At 39.2% G+C, this 22,626-nt stretch overlaps 2 protein-coding genes across 3 annotated transcripts in view; both read right to left on the bottom strand.

Moving 5' to 3' along the window:
• The window catches only part of CNDP1 (carnosine dipeptidase 1), an 83,942-nt gene extending 68,285 nt beyond the window's left edge, over positions 1-15,657 (bottom strand). Inside the window, exons 1-2 of one of the 2 annotated variants that reach the window (XM_069094961.1) lie at positions 15,516-15,657; positions 13,494-13,779 (exon numbers count right to left, since the gene is read on the bottom strand). Coding sequence is in view for 1 of the 2 variants with exons in the window: in XM_069094959.1 (XP_068951060.1) it covers positions 8,240-8,530 (291 nt within the window). In the remaining variant the exon portion in view is untranslated. Of the gene's footprint in view, positions 1-8,239; positions 8,863-13,493; positions 13,780-15,515 lie in introns of those variants that run through there. The other variant, XM_069094959.1, reaches the window with a different exon arrangement.
• Positions 15,658-20,730: 5,073 nt separating this feature from the next.
• Positions 20,731-22,626, bottom strand: part of CNDP2 (carnosine dipeptidase 2) — a 48,490-nt gene continuing 46,594 nt past the window's right edge. The window contains exon 12 of the mRNA XM_069094957.1: positions 20,731-21,838. Coding sequence (XP_068951058.1) covers positions 21,772-21,838 — 67 coding nt within the window. The 3' untranslated portion in view covers positions 20,731-21,771. The remainder of the gene's footprint in view (positions 21,839-22,626) is intronic.

The following is a 22,626-nucleotide window of genomic DNA, read 5'->3' as shown; positions in this document are numbered from 1 at the left end:
AATAACAGAAGAGGAAGTAAAATACTTAACCCCATCCCAAGGAAAGAAATTGAACAAGCTATCATATGCTGATATTCTAAATTCAGGTGCAATGTCAGCACACATACCAGCTCAGCTGATTGCTTCTTAAGAGCTATTTCCATTACTGCTTTTGGCAAGAAATGAAGTATATTATTTCAGGCAACAGAGTTGGCTCTCAGCAATCATGTTGTTGAGCAAACATTTGTCTTTGATACTCCATCCCCACCTTTCATCACCTATCTTACCCAGACCCCTCAGCCTGGTCTGTGATTTTCCAGGCACCCCCACTACATGATCTCTGAGGTTCCTTATGATCCCATGATCCTTTTCCTTTGGGGTCTTGATCTATGCTAGATGATAGGTATCCCACCCTAGCATACAGTCAGCTGCTGTAGCTAAATATGTGACCATTAACAGGTAACCCATTCTTTCAGGAGAAAAAAATGACACAACTTAAAGGAATGATAATAGCTAATATTTATTAAGCACCTGCTATGTGCCAGGAACTATGTTAAGTGCTTTACACATATTATGTCATTTGATCTTCACAACAACCCTGGAAGGTAGGTACTATTATCATCTCCATTTTACAGTTGAGGAAACTGAGGCACACAGAGGCTAACTGACTTGTCTAAAGTCACACAGTATGTGTCTGAGGCCATATTTGAACTCATGTTTTCTGACTTCAGGCCCAGTGTTCTATCCACTGGGCCACCTAGTTGCCTTGTAACAGTGATTATTATAATTTATGACAGTGAGTGTGGGAATTTCAAGCATTGTAGCAAACCAGTTGGGAGGTAATTTGGAGCAGATGGACCTGTTGGTTCTCATCAAGTCATATCATAAAGGGCTGGGCCTGAAAGTTGAGGTGGACAGTGGAGCACTGGGAGACCACCGGGAGACCACTTATTTGCTCCTTGCCTAATTAAGCCACAGTATCCATTATTGACTTCGATCTATGGCTTTCTCTATTACCTAGCCTTAACCACTGTTGTCTAAGTCAAACTGACACCTGTTAAAGACCTTAGCTTAAAAAGGCTAGGGCCTCCCACTTCATTCAGGGTCATCTCTAGTAGTCCTGATCTATATTTGGCCATTGGACCCAGATAGCTCTGGAGGAGAAAGTGAGGCTGGTGACTTTGCACAGCCCTTCCTCACTTAAACCCAGTTCACTTGCGTGTCACAGCATCACCTCCCTGACCTCATGGTCCTCTTCAGAAACGAAGAACAAACAACAACAATGGCTAATAAGCCACAGTTCTCTAACAACACCCACTTGTATACACATAAACCCCCCAAATAGTGAGGCTAAGATAATGATAATATGCAGACAACACTGAAAATGAAAAATGACTCTCCTCAGATTGTTTCAATTGAATTTAAGAAACATTCATTGAGCTCCTACAATGAGCTCCTTTGGTACCATGCACTGTACTAGATGTTTCTGGGAGTTAGAAAAGGACATTTTTTTTTGACATGGTTTCAGGCTAGGAATTTGCAATCTAGTTGAAAAGGCAAGACATCACATGCAAAAGTTAAATTACAACATGAGGCAGAACATGGTAAGTGCTAGAGCCAGTGCTATAGGAAATAACTATTAGAGGAATTCAGATAAGGGAAAAAGCGGTAAGAGCTGGTCTGTTTGTAATAAAAGTAATCCTGAAGGTCATAAGATTAAATTTGGGTTTAAGAATGAGGAAGATTTACTTGAGAAGAAAGATAGTGGAGGGGAGCATTCTAGGAGAGGGAAATAACACGGGCAGGCTCAGGAGGAAGAATGAAGAATTGGTGCTTCTAGCTAAAAGGGTTTTCTCCCTCTTCAGATTTCCCTAGAGTAGTATGATTTTCTCCGTCCTGCTTATCACATTCCACCTTGTCTCATTCTTGGGTAGATGAATGTATATACTCACACACCTTGTTTCTTAGTAGATTATAAACTCCTTAAGGGTAGGCAAAGACTACGTTCTTTTTAACTTTGTATTCTTGCTGCCTAGCTATAGTGCTTGCACATAGTAGGAACTGAACTGTTCGTCTAACTGGATTTCCAGTAGTCAGAGACCACTTTTGATCCTCCCATTATGTTTTCTTTCTTTTCTTTATCTTTGCTCTTTGACCTTTTTTTCCTGGCTTTCCTGCCCACGTTCCCATTCTTTTGGAGATTTCTTGTGAAATAGCACTATTATTAGAAAGGGGATAGGGGAGGGGAAGGTCAAACTAGATGATCTCCAAGACCCTTTTCAGTTCTAAATGTGTGGTCATCTATGTTGCCAAGAACTTCCTACTTGTACTTAAATTGCAACTACAGCACATTCAAACAGCGGGAATTCAAACCAAGAACCTGGAAGTAAAAAAATGGTCCTTGTAAAGATAGAATGGCCACACCCCTTAATCCCCAGAAGATGCCCCCACTTAGAATTATTTTAACAAGCTCAATTGATTAAAAGAGATTAAAAAAAAACAGCAATTTGGATGGAGGGGAGGGGATTCACAGGAACACTAACAGCAGTAAAAAGAGACTACTGGCAGGGAGCAAAGAGCCTGAGAAAAATGTGATAGAAAGTACAAGAATTATAGAAGCAGGGAGTGGCCATTTAAGAGCCTCTAAGACATCTGAGCACAATAGCTGACATTCAAAATAATGATTTTAAGTTGTCAAGATGAGATTTTTAAGGGAGATAGCCTGGCATAAAGGAATGATGCTTAAAGGGAAGTCAAGAATTCTAGATGCCAGTTCCAATTCTGCCACTAACTACTGTGAATTAAAGTCAGCTTCTCTGAACTTCTGCTGCATGGTCAGGCCTCACTGAACTGGTAGTTAATGACACACTTCCCTAGTTTGCTCTCTGCATTTGTCACTTAAACCTCAGCTGTTTGAATGCTGATATCCAAGAAACACATCTCAACTTGTCTTTCTTAGGATTCTTAGTTAACTTTCTAAAGTGGATATTTAAATTTTCCCTTGACTTGTTTTCTGTGCTACAGACAAATTAATATTACTTTCAAATCACAGCAAAGTTTTTGATATTTTCTGTGTTCCTGTGGTCTTAACATCCATGACACTGGGCAGGGAATAGGAAGAAAATTACTGACTTCATGAATAATTGTTCATATGAATAGCTTACAATGGGAATAAGCTCCAGTTTAATTCAGGGGGTTTCTCTAAAATGGAGAAAGTATGATTCTTCCTTTAACACCACTAACTTCCTAACCTTTTCCTGTCTGAAGAGAGGGAAACATACTCCCACACATGACATAACAATTTGAGTGAAAAGAGATTTCCTTATAAGTGAGGTAAGCTTACTCTTTTGGGAATCCTAGGAACATGAATTTCTTTGGGAGAGTTTTGCACATTCCCAATTGTCTAGATTACCAGTCATTTTTTTCCCCTCAAGGGTAGGTAATGATGTCATGGACAATTTATTGAACTGTAATCTCTATAAATCAAGGGACTTGTTTATTCTTTATATCTTCAACAACTCTAGCAGAGTATTGTGTTTTGCTGGTGTGAAAAAGTTGTTTTGAATGAAACAAGACCCAATCAAGCCCTGGATTTCAGATCCCACCCTCTAGAATTAAAAAGATGATATGAAATTAGAAGATATGAAAGAAAGAGGCTGTCTTTATGGATAGATGTAAGAAAATAATGTAATATATTTTAAAAATTAATGTTGGGCTCTGTTTAAATGTATTTTAAAACATTTATATTAATATTTAACATTTAATATTTTACTATTTAATTTAATTTTTTAAATTTAATATTTAACTTAATATTTCACATGAGAATTTAGAATTAACTTAAAGGTACAAATTGTTTTGTTTATTGTATTTATTTATTGTATTGTATCCAGCTTCTAGCCCAGTTCCTGGAACATAGTAGGCACTTAATAAATGCTCATTGATTGATTTAAAAATCTAGAGCTCAACTCCATTATCCCTCCAGACAATTTTTACATAACTATGGCCAAAAAAAGTTAGGCTTGTTCTCAGATGACACACATGTAGTCTATTCCCAGGCCTATATTATTTAAAAAATACAGTTACCTCTTCCAAATTGCAACTTTACCCATTGCAGTTTCAATATATAGAGGTTCAGAATAAGAAATTAAATGGGAAATTTTGCAGAAGCTGAAGACGACACATGAAGGCTTAGCAGATGGCACAGAGCCTATGAACAAATACTTAGCCCAAATTTTATAATAAGGTACTGTAAACGCCCCATAAAAGAAAAATAAAAAATTCAGACTTCTTTTCTGGTATGAAGGGAGGGCCAAAAAATTTTACTTGGATTTTCCAGATTGTGGGGGTGCCTACCCCTAGCCCCCATGATGTAGGAGGGATAACTCTCTCTATATGAGTTTTCTAAACCTCTGGAGCAGAATCTATTTCTCCTTTGTGGTTAGATAGATAATGAAAATGAAGCACTGGTCACAAAATAAGAAAGCCCGTGTTAAATCAAAACAACTCATAGTTAAAGCCTCAAGCAGAAAAAATACTGTAAAGGTTTTTTAATACCTAGAAGATCTGGCTGCAGATCTCAGAGGAAGTCATTTTCTTCAAACACAAAGACAGAATGAGATTTATGTAAAGCAATGATTTTAAAGGTTACTAGAAAAGGCAGCCGGGTAGGCTGGGAGAGCAGCTACACATTTTTGTTTTGATTTTAAAAAGAATAGCATAATTGAATGGAAAAACTAGCTATCTTCTCAAATGACCAATTTATGATAAAACTAGTCATTTGAAATAAGAGCATAGCACCAGCACCAAGGTTCACCTATTGGGAGCTTACCTATATCACAGGAGTATTTTCTAAGGGGAAATATACAGTCTCACATAGGCTAGCTCTGCAAAGTGAAAATTATTTACTGACAGTAAAACTCTTAGGATGGATTTAAGATGGAGATCTGGACCTCATATTATTTAAACCAAACTAGAGTTAAAAGATGGGCACATCTATCTAACCACAAAGGAGAAAATAGATTCTGCTCCAAAGGTTTAGAAATTCCAAAAGAGATATTGTCACCCCATTATGCAGATAAGCCAGCAACATGAAACTCCCCTAATGCTATTTTTCCAATAAGAAAAGGATCATTTATCCCCTCAGAGAGGGCTTTTCCCTTTCCATCATGCAGCTAAGTGAATAGAGCACCAAGCTTGGAGTCAGAAAGACTTAATCTTCATGAGGTCAAATCACTTACTAGCTATATGACCCTGGGCAAGTCACTTAACCCTGTTTGCCTCAGTTTCCTCATCTGTAAAATGAGCTGGAGAAAGAAATGGCAAACCTCTCCAGTATCTTTGCCAAGAAAATCCCAAATAGGGTCACAAAGAGTCAGATATGACTGAAATGACTGAACAAGAATTAAGAGGATACATTACAATGGTTGGCAGAAATTTGATCCTTGATCCACATACCATATTAAAAGAAAGGGTTGGGCTAATCCTGGGTTCAATTTATCATGATATTCCAATGTTTTCCTTGGCGGAAGAAAAGGCAATGAAAATAAGTTAGCAAAAGAGATAAGATAACGGAGCTGAATAACAAGTGTATTTTTTATTTTGGTGACCTTTTGTCTAGAGCAGGGGTTCTTGAAGTGTTCTTAATGACAACTGATGATCTTCAGACCATTTTCCTATCACTTTAATGTTTATGGCATTGTAATATCTAAATTCCACAAAGAACTTACTTTTGTTATCACTTGAGAGGGTTAGCCTGGAATAATAGATAGAGATCTGGCCAAGGAGTCAGAATAACCTGGGTTGAAGTCTTGCCACTGATACCCAGTGACTGTATGAACCTGGGCAAGTCATTTGACTTTTCACTGACCCAGGCAATTCGTGAATACTATAAATTGCAGAGCAAGTGCCATATGCATTAGTTGTTTTTTTTTTTTTTAAGTTCCCAACTGGAAGTTCCCTATACCAATGAAATCACAGGTCTGGTTCAAAAATAAAATCTCTTCTCAATATCTCCTCAGAATTAATCCAACTTTTTTTCTTTATTAATCATGAGTAGTTTTGTAGTAGGGAGTATGGGAGTAGGAAGAGGATTTGCAGGACCATGTAAGTGAGTGGGTAAGGCAAATGTTCCCTGGGGTTTGGTGCCCTACCAGAGTGGTCTGTGGACTGAAGGAAGCATTGGAAACTAGAGGGAAGAACTGTGGATGTGCATTAAGCAAGCAACAACAACAACAACAAAAAGACCTTGTCTGAATTTTATTTGTAATATTGCAAATAATCATAATAACTAGTATTCATGAAGTGCTTTATGGTTTAGAAAGAACTTGACAATAATTGCCTCATTGAGTTCAAATTGAGTCTCAGGCACTTACTAGCTGTAACAGTGACTCTGGGCAAGTCACTTAATGTCTATCTGCCTCAGTTTCCACACATAAAATGGGGATAATAACCACATCTACCTCCCAGGAAGACTCAACTTGAACTCAGATCTCCTTGACTTCAGTGCTATATCCAATGTACCACCTAGCTGTCTTCTTTTTGCTTTCTGTCTGCAGATGATTAATGCTCTATTCTGCCCTTTTAGTCACCTGGGCTTCAGAAATTAGTTTTTTCTAGCTCCATTTCAGGAAGATTTCATTCACTCAGGAACAAAACTGTGACATCCATTTCTGAACTTCTTCAACAGAAGCTTCATTCAAGGCATGAGATACACAAAATGTGCATTTTGCAAAAAGAGAACCAGATAGGAAAAAACAAGGGATTTAAATGCTGGTCCTTCTATTTCCAACTTTAAAGACATGAAGACAGTTAATTAAGAAAATATTAGATTATGCTGAAAAGACAATGATTTTTTTTTTGGAGGGGGGGGGGAAAGTGTGGCTGGAAGAAAGGTAAGTCTGCCTTAAATTCTGGATTGGGAATTTAGATGACACATGTTCTACTCTTTCAGTTCTTATGGCCTAGCAAGAAATATAGTTATCACTGGTACTTTAAAGAAAGAGAAAAACTAAAGGCAACTGTAATCCCATCTTCAGCAAAGCACTGATTCACAAGTTTTACTTTCCCTGACTTATCCCCAACAAGGGACTTGGTATTCTACAAACTTCCATCATTTAAACTCTGATCAGGACAGATTCAGTGCAATACTTACTCTGCTAATCCAACCTGCACTAGCAAAGGATCAAGGGACCATACAACCAGACCACAAGACTGTCTCTCCATTATTTCTCCCTATAGGACAACATTTGCTTGATTCTGATAATTGAGTTCTAGACACTATTATATCAGGCCTTTTCCCCTTCCTGACTTATGGACTATATCCATTTACAAGTCAGCTAGTATGCCTTTGTTCTCTACTCTTTACTTCTGGTTTTTCATCAGAGATATGGACCTAAATATTTCCTCCATACTGTAGACTATTTCCTGAGGGGTTCTCTGATTCCCTCCAGATGCTCCAGGAACAAAGCTGGGAGGGAGTTGGGGAAATGGGACTTGGAGTTGCTAGATTTGACACACATCTTAGTACTTCAATATCACTTATCTTCCTCTCTAATATAAAACCTCTTTTCACTTTGATGTATCTACTTCACAATGATAAAACACCAGATAAATTATTTTTTGCCTCTGTTCTGCAGTGCTGAGCACACAGTAGTACACAATGTCATAGTGAAGAGCCTATATGGTATTGATTTGAGCACTGGTCACTTTGAGAATAAATAACTAATAAAGCCAAAAGAAACTTTGATGAGCAGAAATCCTAATCACACCTTATTTAATAATGTAGCATTTATACAAACCAATCCCAGCATCAACCTTACCCATAGGAGAAAAATGAGAGGGGAAACCCCCCCAAGTTGGATTAATTAGATGAAACTCTGAACTCCTAAAAAGGTTGCATGTTTTAAAGTTCTGAAGTTTTAGAAGAAATGCCACTTTATTTCTATTAAACACATAAACTTACTAAATATATACTTAACATATGCCTAATATAATAAACATATAGATATATACCTAATAAAGTATTTCTACAGAGAGGTATTTCAGAGCCTGACTTAATACATGGATATGACCCACTTGTACTGATGGGGCCTAACTACTCCTATACAAGAAGTTCAAACTTCCATTTTCCTTAAATAGGCTAAAATTGACCTCTGCAATCTTATCAACTCTGCAGATTTATTCTGTTCTCTAGCCTGGATCAAATGATCACCAGTTTTAATGAGCAGTTAAGTTAGGATGGAAGTGGTTTCTCTGTACTCACCATTCTTTTTAGTTTGGGATCCATTTGGAAGCTTGTCTGAGCCCTGTAACAGTGACCTTGGACCCCAAAGGGAAAAGACAGAAGAATGAAAACAGGAGGCACTGAGCCAGTCCCATTTAATAGTTCATGCCCCCTTTCAAGAGGAATATGAGGGTCATATGATGGGGAGCTATTCTTATTATGAAAACAAAGACGCTTCAGAGAAATCCAGTCAGTTCTACATTTGAGAAAGAAAGAAACAATGTGTCCCATACTAAGAACAATGGGATGAAGTAGTGGTCTGAAGGTCATCAGATGCTATTGATAACTAGCTCAGAGACCTTCTCGGGTCACAGACCAGGACATAAAACAAGGGGTGAGAAACTTCTGAATGGCCACTTGTTGATTCCAAGTGCTTAGAGAGGTAAATAAATGCATTCAATCTACTAGGAGGGCCTTTAAGTTCTCAGTGAGGGGGGAATGGGTCATAAGTGAAATCTTTCCCTCAAATCCTCTCCTCTTCCTAACTTACGGCACTATCATCCTCCTAGTCACCCAAGCTCCAGACCTAGGTGCCATCCTTGACTCCTCACTTTCTCTCACCCCCCCACCCCCATTCAATCAGTTGCCAAGGCGTGTAGATTTTACCTTTCCAAACATCTCTCAGGTACTCCCCTTTCTCTAATCTGGCACCATCACCACCCTGGTGCAGGCCCTCATCACCTCATCTTTGGACTGTTGCAATAGCCTGCTGTTTGGTTTGTCTGCCATAGCAGTCCAGCCTTCCCAGCTGTCCCAAAGCACAGGTCTGACCATATTACCTCTCCCCCATGCCCCATACACACTCAATAAATTCCAGTGGCTCCCTATCACCTCCAGAAGGAAATATGAAATCCTTTCTTTGTCATTTAAAGCCCTTAAAAACTGGCCCCCTTGCTCCACCCCCACCCCCTACCTTTCCAGTTTTCTTACATCTTACACCTCCCCACCCCATGTATTCAGCAGTCCAGTGACGACTCACACAAGACACTTCATCTCCTGACTCTGGGCATGTTCATTGGCTGTTCTTTAATGCCTGGAATGCCCTCCCTCTTCATCTCTGCCTCCTGGTTCTCTTGGCTTCCTTCAAATGCCAACTAAAATACTCCCTTCTACAGGAAGCTTTTTCTAATTCCTCTTAATTCTAGTACCTTCTTGCTATTGGTTATTTCCCATTTATACTATATATGGCTTCTTTGTACATAGCTCCCTGAGAGTAGGGATTGTCTTTACAACCTTAGCAACCACAATACTGCTGAGTCTTAATAAATATTTACTGACCGACTGAAATTAGAGAATGTGTGTATTTTGGGCCCTTGTGGCTTGGAGTGAATGTCAATGGAAACTGTTTCTCTTTGGAACAGCAACCCTTGGTCTTCTCCTCCCAGCTTCATTTTTTTTTTTTTAATTAAAGGGGCCATCCCTTGACTCAGCTCTTAAAGATGTCTATTCACTGAATGGGAGTTACCTCTCTCTAAGTGAGTACCAGTAAAGGTCTTAGCCTAGAAGAGCCAGGGTCTCCCATTGCATCCTGAGTCATCTCCAGTCATCGTGATGAATGTCTGGTCACTGGAGGAGAAGGTGAGGCTGGTGACCTTGCACAGCCCTCCCTCACTCAAATCAAAGTAATGTCATGACATTGCAAGTCATGTCATCATTTCCCTGATGCCATGGTCCTCTTTGAAAAACGAAGGACAAACACAACAACAAAGAACTATAGCCTAGAGCAGGGGTTCTTAAAGTGAAATCTGTAAACTTTTAATGAAAGAATCTGATTGGGGTGGCTAGGTGGCGCAGTGAGTAGAGCACCAGCCCTGGAGTCAGGAGGACCTGAGTTCAAATCCAACCTCAGACACTTAACACAAATAAACAACTAGCCCTGTGACCTTGGGCAAGTCACTTAACCCTAATTGCCCTCCAAAAAGCAAAAAAAAAAAAAAAAAGAATTTGGTAACTATATTTTAATAAAATTGGTTTCTTTTATTATTCTATGTATTTTATTTTTATGCATTTAAAAGACATTATTCTGAGAAGGGATCCATAGGATTCACCAGGTTGATGGCACAAAAATGGTTAAGAGCCCATGCTGTTGAATAATACTTCTCAAATTGTTATCAAGGAGGTCCCCAAGATCCTTGCAGGGGGTCTCCAAGGTGAAAAATCTTTTCATGATTTTTTTTTTTTTGCTTTTTGGAGGGCAATTGGGGTTATACAACTTGCCCAAGGTCACATGGCTAGTTTTTGTGTTAAGTGTCTGAGGCCAAATTTGAACTCAGGTCCTCCTGACTCCAGGGCTGGTGCTCTATTCACTGCACCACCTACCTGCCCCCTCATGATATTATTAAGACACTTTAATTTCTGTTATGGCCAATATTGACAAACATAATCCATATAAAAAAAAAAGTTTGTTGGGGTCCTCAATACATTTTAAGTGAATAAAGGAGTCCTGAGACCAAAAAGTTGAGGAACCATAATACTTTAGAAACTACTTTTGTGTACTTTCCATAGAATGTTAACGTTGGAAGGGAGCTTAGATCTTATCGCAGAATCCCTTCATTTTACAAATGAGGAAATAAAGTAATTTTATAAAGTCACATGGCAGCTAGTTTGAACTGAGGTTTCCTCACTTCTAGTTCAGTCCTTCTCCACCACACTGACTTACCCCCCCTTTAACTCACTCCAAAGTATATAGGGAGAATGACGTATGGTAATAGGTTGCTGGTAACACTTCCTGGACATTAGCTTTGGTTTATTTTCTTTAAATTCACACAATTTTCCAGAGACACTGGCCAGGCATCAGTAGTGTCAAAAGAATTTAGAGAAGGCCCCTATGTTGGTCTTCTACTCTCCAGCAAGCACCCCAGCATCCCCAGGGTGGCTGCCAACACAAGTTCTTAGATCTGCTTTTCTAAAGGAAAGCAATTCAAAATGGGTTAACAATCTTGCTTTAATTAAACATATGTCATTTACCTAGTTCAAGGGGAAAAGATCAGTACCCCAAACTTCGGAGAATACAGAGGTTACAAGAAGACAAACCATTACATCCATACCTAGTCAGTTACCAGAGAGAGAAGCACCAACATCTGGGTTTTCAAAGCCAGGGGGCTCAACATCTGCCCAGTCTCATCTGGTCAAATCATGTAACTCTTCTCAAAGTGAGCCCCAAAGCAAAACCTCACATCAGGGTATATATAGCCTTCTCCTGGCTCAGAGAATGTCACAACCCTCTTGACCCACTGCCCAATCACAAAGTATCAAGGTGTGGGCGTTCCTGAAAAAACAAGCTTCCTGGCACAGGCTCCAGGTGACCACATTCAGCCTATTGGGGGCAGAGTATATTTTCAAATCAAGGAAGGTTCTCAGAGTCACTTAAGCCTATCAAAGGGCCTAGGGGCAGGGAAGATCTTAAATTCACATGCCCATAACAATGAAACATCAGGAAAGGAAAATTAAGATGAATAACTAGAAAATGGAGAAACTCTCGATCTCCATTCCTGTGCCCACTTTGTGTCTACTTTACTTGGCATTGCTCCCTCTAAAGGAGAAAAATTCAAACAAAATTTCTGAGATAAAAAAAATGCTCCAAATGATGCAGATAATTTCGTGTAAATTCTAACTCTCAGAAATGGGATCTGTTCAGCTAGAGTACTTTGTGTGTGGCATTTCTGAGCCCCATGAAGACAAGGCATTCTCTCACATTCCACACAGTTCCATCTGAAAGAATGAAGATGATCAATATGGAGGATATTCTGCTTTGGAAATGGATTTGATCAATAATTATGACTGCTAGCAGATAGTATTATAAGAGTGAACCAAAATTGATTTTATGTTAATGAATTATTTGAGCAATTGTAAGAGAAAATACAAATCTGATTTTATGTTATTGAATCAAGAAAGAAATGTAGGATTTCAGTGCAGTTTGTGTGAAGATGTTATATGTTTATAGTCGTCAATCTGAAAACATCTGTGGAAATGTTCAAGTTAGTAAGGATAGATTAAAGTGTTCACAGAAAAAAACAAAACAAAACTAAGACACTGTAGTAAGCACACCAAAGAGGTGCCAGTGAGGCCCAAGCATTACCATGAACTGGGCTGTTTAAGGAAGAATGATGCATGGAACCCAGCCAGGGCCAGATGTACCAGGCACAACTGAACCAAGTAGAAAAGAAGGCCCTGAGAGAGCACAGAAAGATTTCACCCTTAGAGGCTGGGGAAGCCCCTTCAATTCCTTTGGGGAGGGGGCTTGAACCCCTTTCATGCTACTTCATGGTAATTATATATGGATTATGTATGAAGAATCTACAAAAGCATGGATAATTTAATGAGTGTATGGTGTCTGTGTGCCTATGTGGGTGGATGTACCTATGTGTATATATGTCAATGTTGTAGAGTTGATGAAGCTTCTTATTCAATAAATATCTGGAAATTGAAATTCTGTGTCTCTTGGTGGTTTGTCTCAATCTCTCTCTGCTCCAGGGTGTCTTGGGAATGTTGACTTCTTGAAGGCATTTCTAATCTGACAGCATCACATCACTGCTACCAACATTCATGTGATTGTAGCCTCCCCTGCTTCCACTGGTGCCAACTTTGAGCTGTACCAGCTACTAGATGGACTTTTGGCCTCTGTCCTGTAATGAGAGGGGAAGATGTTTCTCCACCCCCTCAACAAATCCTATATGTGATCTAATTTTAATGTTCCTTCTGTCCTTCCCTTCCCCTGCTCCCTCTCCTTCTCTCTACTTTATTGTCACTTAAAATATTGAACCAAAACCAGGAGGAGAAAAAGAAACTAAACCATTTATATTTAACAATAAGAACCTCTGCTGGGTCTAAGAGGCTGGGGGGTGGTGGTGGTGGGGCCCTTTCCTTCTCTCTTAAAGGGACCTTATGCTCTGAACTTGAGTATGTTTAGACTTGGTTCCATTTTAGAAGAGTCTGATGTCCAAAAAGATGGGACAGGCTCTTTTGTCTCATTATTTTTTTGGCTCTTTACGTTCCCACTCAGGAACCTTGGGAAAAATTACTTGAAATTTAGGTTTGGTTCAATTCTAGAGTTTAGGGTCACTCTTCAAGAGCTATTCAAAGTGTAACGTAGATCAGGCATATTTATTTTCCCCATATCAAGGAAATGCTAAACACACTAGACTCACAAGCATGCATTGATAGAACTTAAAGAAACAACAGTGATAACTTAGAACTGCTATTGTAGTTTACCTCCCAGTAGACTGATACTTACAACATCAAGACATGAAGCTGTTTGCAGGACTGCTGAATGGGCATTTTACATTTCAGCTCCACTCTATACTGTTCAAATAGTTCTGTCCAAGGTCCATGTCTTCTGGCAAGCCAGGCCCGAACTTGGGTTCATTTTCTGTCTGTGGCACCTCTTCCTCCAACAAGTATTATAGTAAATATAGAGAGGGCTCTGCTGGCTCGTCCTAAAGACCCAGGATGTCCTGACATCTTGAACTCAAAAGTCTCCAAGTCTGAACACGTCCATCTTGGGACTGATATTTGGTTACCTATACTTTGGGAAGAAACACAAAACAGAAGAGGTAGTTATGGCTTTGAGATCTAGTCTCAAACTCACCCGAGCAGGCCAAATACTTTAGGGAAGAGACAGGGAAGGAACAAGCTTAAATGTCTACTATGTGCCAGACACTGTGCTAAGTGCTTTACAAATTATATCTCATTTGATCCTTGCAACAACCCTGGGAGGTAGGTGCTGTTACTATCCCCATTTTACAGGTGAGAAAACTGAGGCAGGCATCCTGGGTCACCCAGCTAGTTAAGTGTCTAATGCTGGGATTGAACTCAGGTCTTGATTCTAGGGGCAGTTAGGTATGCAGTGGATAGAATGCTAGGCCTGAAATCATGAAGACTCTTCTTCCTGAGTTCAAATTTGAACTTAGGCACTTAACTGGCTGTGTGAATCTGGACAAGTCACTTAACCCTGTTTGCCTTAGTTTCCTCATCTGTAAAATAAGGTGGAGAAAGAAGTATCTTTGCCAAGAGTACCTGAAATGGGGTCACAAATAGTCAAGCCACAACTGAAATGTCTAAACAAAATTACATACATTAGCACCATAGGGGACCAGAATCCCCTGAAGGTCTGTGGAATAGATCTGTGACAAGTTAAGCAAGTACATACTGGGTCATATCTCCCAGAAAGCTGCAGGGCAGAGTACATAGGTCCTGGAAGGGACCTTCCAGTGGGCTATGTAGCACTTACATCATTCACATGGAATTTTGAAGGAGTCAGAGACATGAGAGCACAAGAGACCATGTATCTAGAGCTGAGAGCATGCAGTACTGGACTGGGGAGTTTCCTAACCTGCAGAGGTATGCAGATGTGAGTTCAACCCTGGACTAGCAAGAGAGAAGGAATCTGGACAGCTCACAATGAGAAGGTATAGGACATCAAAGAAAGTGGCTTGGAATAGGGCATTTGTGGCAACTACATGTTACCCTGCCTAGTGAAAGCTGAAGTATACTTTAAGATGCAGCACTTGTGAGTTAACTAGCACAAAGATCATTATAACCGACCTGCTCAGTGTTCCGCCCCACTCCTCTCCCCTACCACGTGATGTAAACCCTAGTTTACAGAGATGATTTTTCATTAATCAAATGAATTGGCTGCTCTGTCTCTCACTTTCTCTCTTTCCCCCTCCCTAGTCTACTCTGATCTGGTAGGTTGGTTTAGAATTTTCAAGTATATAGAATACCACATTTCATAATACGAGTGCCTTGATTTTACTATGATTTCTTAAAAAGTAATTTATTTTATTTTTAATTTATGGAATAAAACAAGCATTTCCATAACATAGTATAATTTTTAAAAAGATTTCTTATAGTGCTGAACATATATATGATCAAGGCAAAAAGTTGTCCTGTGTCATACTGTGAATATGATATGATTAAGTAGCAACAGAAAGTTTTAAGGTCTTCCAAGCTTTCCAATTTTACTCATTTTTGACTCCTCAGCACAAAATGAAGTTTCAGAAATTTTTGCAGATGTCATGAGTCACTCTTGGAAGTAAATTTTAAAAAGCAGAAATAAATTAAAGCAGGAGACTTCTCAGAAATAAATTAAAGCAAGAGACTTCTAAGCTAGAAAAGAGGAAAAAGAAGTGCTCTCCAATATTTTTTCTTGACTTTAGTCTTGAAGTCTAATACAAAACATTTCTTCTAATGTTTTCTGAATTGATGTCTGTTTTCTCTGAAATAAATGCAATACAAAGGATGGTACAGCCCATACCTTAATCATGATCTTCCTGTTCTAAGTCACCAATGAAGACTTCCAAAATGGCTTCAGTTGATTCCAATCCCAAAAAGTAATGAGAAGATTGAGCCAGATTCTTCCTGATACCCAAGTAACTTGATGAAACCTGAGTTGGGGGCAGGAGTAGTGTGGAATGGTGAACCTTAGCTCTTTCCACTCTGAAGACTTGGTAACTCATTCTTTCCTGTGGGTAGCAATGATATAACTGAAGTAATTTTCTTCTTGGGTGAAGTTTTGTTTCCCTAGGTGGTTAGTTTACTTCTGTGGATTAATACCATCTTTAGCACATCCATCAATGGGATATGTTTCCAGGACAAGAAGGAAGCACCCTTGCCAAAAATAGTTATCTCCCTGATACTTGAAATTCACTTTACAAGAGAGAAGTAACACAATGACAGATTAAAAATGATGCTTTGTTGAAGTTTTGATGGTGGTTGGGTGGGTGGGTGGATGGATGGGGAAGCTGGGGGGCATTAGAATTATAGTGTGTTTAGAGGATTATACCTAAGTAGGGGCAAAAACAAGGGGAAGCTGGGATTAACAAGAACAAAGCATACATATCACAGTTCTGCTGAGGGCAGCATCTGTTAAGTATAGGTGAGAATAAACCTAAACTTAACTTTGATGTTTCAATGCTCACATTTGGACCAGTGTAAGAGGGGTGGTCCACACTTCCTTTGCATTACATCGGCCTATCATACCTCTATCAGGTGAGAAAATATTGAGTTACAGAATCAACCAACAGAAGGTGGGAATAATTCCATAATGAATCATTCAAAAGTATAACCTATGCATGAAGAAGTTCTTAATTAATTTGAGAGAAATGGAGTATCTGGGTACTTGAATGAAAGCAGATTCTGAGGTTGATTAAAGAGAATCAATTAGTCATGACCAGTGGAACTTGGATAAAACAGAAAGTCAATTTGATTCATAATATGGGATTACAATAGCAAGTGGTGAAGTGAATCTGCTTTTTTTTTTTTTTGAAGGGGAAAGGTAGGGCAATTGGAGTTTAAGTGACTTACCCAAGGTCACACAGATAGTTTTTGTGTTAAGTGTCTGAGGTTGAATTTGAACTCAGGTCGTCCTGACTCCAGGGCCGGTGCTCTATTCATTGTGCCACCTACCAGTCCCTTGGTGAAGTGAATCTGGCCAAATCCACGAGAATCACCCACTATCTTGACCAGAAGACACTCTGTGAACTTTGAAAGGCCAGAAGATTTGAACTTAACCAATGTTGGTAGCAGCTTCCCCAAAACAGCAGTGTTTGCAATAGTAGCTGAGAGAAATGCTATGAGCAAACTAGAATGGGTCTCAATAGAGAGCTGCACCAAAGAGAAACTTCATGAGGATTCTACAAAAGAACAACCGAATAGGAATATTCACAACAAATAATCAACTTCGCTCTACCTGAGAACTTCCAATGATGAGGAACTGACCTCATCATTGAAACATTGAACAAAGCAGCTTACTCCCATTTCTGAGTAACTCTAAAATTATTTTTCCTTGTCACCTCTAACATATATTGGCCTTGTGGTCCTTGTCAAGTTACTTTTAACCTCTTGGTACCCTAATCAACCATGGAAGATTTTAAGTAGCAAAGTGAGTTACCACCCTGAAAAGGTAGAGGGGGTTTCTCCACTGGGAAGGGAAAAAACATTTATATTATGCCTACTTCTGTATGTGCCAAGACCTGTGCTAAGTGCTTTCACAAAGATTATCTTATTCAATCTTCACAACAAGCCTGCAGGGCAGGTGCTATTATTACTCCTTTCTACAGTTGAGTAAACTGAGGCAAACTGATAAAGTGACTTGCTCAGGGTAATACAACTAGTAGCTGAACTCAGATCTTCCTGATTCGAGACCCAGCACTCTATCCACTGTGCCACTAGCTAACTGAGAATCTCCCTATACCAATGAAATCACAGGTACAGTCTCTATTTCTGTTCCATATGTTGAACTGAAATCTTTGTCTCTATAACTTCCACCTGCTGGTCATGCTCCCCTCTCCAGGAATAGGCAGAAAAAAAAAAGTAACGTCCTTTCCTTCTTCAAATACTTGAAGACTAGTCCAAACAACCCTAGATTCAACAGATCATGATAATGAGGGTTTTGAACTTCCTCCTCATCCTGATCATTCTCCTCTGGACAAGCCCCATCTTGCCAATGCCCACAAAATGCTGCACCTAGAAACAGACTATTTCAGACGTGGTCTGAGCAGGGCAGAATACAGTGGGACGATGACCTCGTCATCTGGAACACTGGGCTTCTGTGAGTGCTGCCCAAAGAGCTGGTGTTACTGCCTGCAGCTGCTCTGGCTGGCTGGAGCAATGAGCATGGTAGATACAGAATGATAGTGGCTGGAGAGAATTAAGGGCCTCTGTGGTTATCTTCTGATATCTGGCCAGAAACATTAGAATATGAGCATGGCAGGCTGGGTTCCCTTAAAGATTGCAGCTGATGCTTTGGAAAGACTAGGCCTTGAGTCAGGAAGACCTGATTTCTAATGTAGGCCTCAGATACTTAACAATTTTGTGACCCTGGGTAAGTCACTTAATGTGCTTGCCTCAGTTTCCTCAACCATAAAATGAATATAATAACAGTACCTATCTTGCAGGGTTGTTATGAGGATCAAATGAGACAATATTCGCAAAATGGGCTTAACAAGTTTGGCATATGCTTATTCGATGGGCACCTGCTCTTTAGAATGAAGGTGGCTACAAAGTACTGATGCTGAGTGTTTGCTCTGTGGTCTCAACAAGGGGGCATCAAAAGCTCAACTTTTTCCCTGGTCCCAGTGGTGGGCAGGTGCTTTATACATAATATTGATTTCTTTGAGCTTTTTCTATTTCCCACAAACCACTATTGGCTCTAAGTGACCTTTGATGCTTATCTTGTTAATTAGCTTAGTGTATACTGTATATTAGTGTACATTGTAAGATGCCAGGGAGTGCTCTGTATACACAGATCTAGTCAGAGGTTTATTCATCCATCAGGAATGCTAGGGTCCCCCCTTTCCTTCTTTACTCTCCCCACCCACCGCTGAAGGTAGGGCCTGAGCTTATTGGGAGAGAATCTTATGGTTTTGCCTTATAAGTTTTAAAAGCTCCTAAACAGCAGATAATTAATGATTTGGAATGGTATACCTGCTAGGCTAGGAGTTGGTGGTGAAGCAGACCAGGTGATTTTTGTTTTAAGAAAGCTTCAGTCTCTAGACAGGGAAAAAGGCAGATAAGAGGTATAGAGCAAGTTAAGGGTATATAATGCCTGGAAAAAAAATCTGCACTGTCTATATTCCTGTGAGAGGGAGTCAGGAGAAAGAGCCTTTTCCCTGTTCACTTTCCAGTCTAAACCTCCCAAACACTGCTAGATGGCACCACTTGCTAGTTAACACTTGTATTAATAATATCATGTCACAATGACTTTTTTTGGCAGTCATTTGCTCCCTTGAATTGCTATCTGGTCATATCTTCTTGTGTCTTACAAGTTCTTACATCTTCCCTCACTGTAAAAGTCCCTTATTTAATTAAAAGCAAATTATACACAAGGCAAATAAAAAGTAATTTTTTAGGTTAATAGCTGAGTGGTTGATAGGAATATATATTTTAGGCAATACATGTACAATTATATTAAACACATTTCCACATTAGTCATATTGTGAAAGAAGAATCAGAACAAAAAGGAAAAACCACAAGAGAAAAACAAAAAGAGAAAATAGTGTATTTCGATCTGCATTCAGATTCCATACTTGTTTTTCTGGATGTGGATAACATTTTCCATGAATCTTGGAATTATCTTAGATGATTGTATTGCTGAGAAGAGCTAAGTCTATCAAAGTTGGTCATCACAGTGTTGGATCAGGATATTTAAATATCTATGGCCTTTCCCAACTTGAAATCTGGCAAACGGAAGAAAACATTTTGTTCTCACGTTTTCTTCATTTTGAATTTTTTCTTGAAACTATTTGGCCAGTAGATGGCACTAAAAGACACTAATTTTCCTGAATAGTCTCACTGAATTGTTCACTTCAGAATCTTCACAGCTTACTCCTACCCTTGGGATCAGAAGTCTTTTGAATAGGGGATAGAAACGTTTTTCATTCAATTTTTGTAGTGTTACATCTTTAGACAAATTCCTCAATTATTGTCTTATGAATGGAATTTCCAGTAGTTCCTTTTCCCTAATGAAGTTGTTTTCCATGACTATTTTATTACCCAAGTTAAGAATTTCATTTCACTACTCAAGAATCTTGGAAATTTAAAAAAAATGCATTCCTTTCCCAAATGTTTCTAACTATTTTTCATTTAACCTAAAATTTGTTGGTAACAACTAGTGGACACAGGAAGAGTTCTTGAATAAAAGGGAGGATACCACAATTTATGCATTAAGGCAGTTTGGGAGTAAGTGAACCAATTCTGTCCTTACCTCCAACAGTTACTCTTTTATGGAAGGTAATATTATACTAGGATGACAAAAGCTTCCAAGGCTTATCTTATTTCCCCCAGTTCTTTTGGCATGGAGATCATGGCATGAATTAAAGAGGATCAATTTTACTCATACCAAATTGGATCTCTTATTTATCCCTCACATAAATGAATTGAACTCCTCAAATAACAAAGTAATTTGGGCTTTGTCTTCATGGCAGGTGATAAGAGACAATGTCAGCTCCAAAGTCACCTGATCTTAATGGCAAAAAGAAAGCCTTCACCAAATGCATTCCTCAAATTAAAATAATGCATCTAGTAACATTGCTTGCCTAAGTCTACCATTTCACTAACTCTTTGTGGAACAGGAAGGCACATGGTAAGATCAAGCTTTTAAGGATGCCCACTGAGCAGGGAAATGGGGCTAGGGTGGGGGGAAGGTCTAAACATCTAATTTCATGGGCAGATAGTCCCAGTGCATAAACTAACTCCCTCTACCAATGCAGATAAGCAACTATTTTACAGTGTACAATTGTCTTGTGAAGTTGCCTGGGGACCCTGAGAGATTTAATAAGCTGCCAGGGTTACACTGTCAGTACTCACGCCTTGTGTTCCTTTGTCCACCCTCACTCAGCACTGTACCCTGTTGAGCATCCAGATAAAAGCAAAAAAAGTTCACAATGAGAGATGAGACATCATCTCTCCAATTCTAGCACTGAGTTTTAGGTACAAATCAAGCATTATTTCAGTGAATACTCCAAAACGAGTTATGAGGTTCCATCTAAAATTTTTATTTAGCAGCACACACTTGAAAAAACCAAGGAATTATGCTGGTTAAGTTTGGTGGAATTTGTCTATTGTCTAAAGATAGGTAAGTCCAATTGCCAAAATCTTGAAGAGAATTAATGACAACAGTTGTGCAAGCAAGAGAATGAGATGTTAAAAGTCAAAGTGACTACCTTAATTTCTTTCATAATATTCAATATTTCCATTATAAAACAACATATTAGGTCAGTCAGCTTAAAAAAAAGGAAGACAGATAAAGAATATACAACAACCTGCTGTTCAAAACATCAAGTCCTAATATCAAAGACAGTCTATCAATTAAATAACATTTCTTTTTGAGGACTTAATTCATTTTAAATCAGGGATTCTTTACATGGGGTTCAAGGACAGATTTTAGAGGGTCTGTGACCTTGTATGGGAAAAAGTATCTTATTTTTCATTAACCTCTAACTGACATTTAGCATTTCCTTCAATTATGACTGTAGGAAACAAAACATTACTGTTTCACCAGACTGCTCAAAAGGTCCATGACACAGAAAAGGTTAAGAATTCCTGTTTTAGGGGTGGCTAGGTGGAGTCAGGAGGACCAGAGATCAATTCCAGCCTCATACACTTAACACAAAAACTAGCCTATTGACCTTGGGGCAAATTATTTAACTCCAACTGCCTTCCAAAAAAACAAAAAGAATTCCTAAATTTTAGACAGAATATTAATTTTGAAAAAAAAATAGAAGGTAATTATGTAGCAACTTCAAAAACAGCCTGGCTGAGACAAGAATATGTAAATTCAGAGAACTTTGTCAGAGCTTGAGAATCAGATATAAATATCTGATAGCCTTGTGTCTTCAAGTGGTTCCATTTTTATGTAATATTGTATAGTGGGTATAGTAAAGGCAGATGTTCAAAGCTTTTGTAGGTGCTTGAAAAGTAAGAGGCCTCCTAATGAAAAATGGCCCAATGACCAGATTAACCAACTTTCCAGTTAGATGTCACTCTCCAAAGTAGGGAATAAAGTATATGGCTCAGTTCAGTTGAGATACTTCATATAGGTATGCACCCAGCATTTTGGTCCCTTCTATGTAGTTATGCCTAAAGGAAAATAAAAAATGGGTTATCAAGTTGGCTACTGTCCTAAAATTCAACAGCTATAGTCTATGCAGAGCATACACTTATATTTTACTCCTACGGCCAGCAAAGCATTCCAAATATGCGCCCCCCCAAAAAAAGCCTAGGCTAAGTCCTGTATTTTAAAATCAACTTCTATCTTCTTCATAAAACCAAATTTGCTTCACCAATCATTTCATTGCTTTCATCACCCAGCACCCAGGTGAAAAAGAAGAAGAGGTAGGAAGGAACCTCAGCTGACTAGAGAATTAAAGTTACATTGCTTTTCTTTCCCCCACCCCCCTGTACAAGGGAGAGCAAAGGAATCCAAAAAGGAAGGGTCCTGACCTCCATAGGGGCTTGTCTACTCTATGTCAATAAAGTCTTTGAGGTCACTTAGAAGTTCCATAGTGCCTATGGAACTAAATGTAGCTATTCAGAACATCTCCATGATAATAAATGGTATTGAGTCAATTTAGAATTCTGGGAAAAGTATATTTGTTTAATTCTACTTGGACCAACACCAACATTGTTAGTTCTAGCCCTAGCTTAAGAGCCAACATCTAGGGGTGGCCAGGTAGCATAGCAAGTAAGAGCACCGGCTCCAGTGTCAGGATGACCTGGAGATCGAATCCCGGGCTCAGACACTTAGCACCCACCCAGAAACACCTGGCCGTGTAACCTTGAGCAAGTTACTTAACCCCAATTGCTTAGGGGTGGCCAGGTGGCTCAGTGAGTAAGAGCACCGGCTCCAGTGTCAGGATGACCTGGAG

This window comes from Petaurus breviceps, unplaced genomic scaffold (assembly GCF_028583685.1).
Source record: "Petaurus breviceps papuanus isolate PSGF00001 unplaced genomic scaffold, PetGlider_PUasm1.0 224, whole genome shotgun sequence".
Taxonomy (NCBI): Eukaryota; Metazoa; Chordata; class Mammalia; order Diprotodontia; family Petauridae; genus Petaurus; species Petaurus breviceps.
This window is presented reverse-complemented; position numbering and strand designations above follow the sequence as displayed.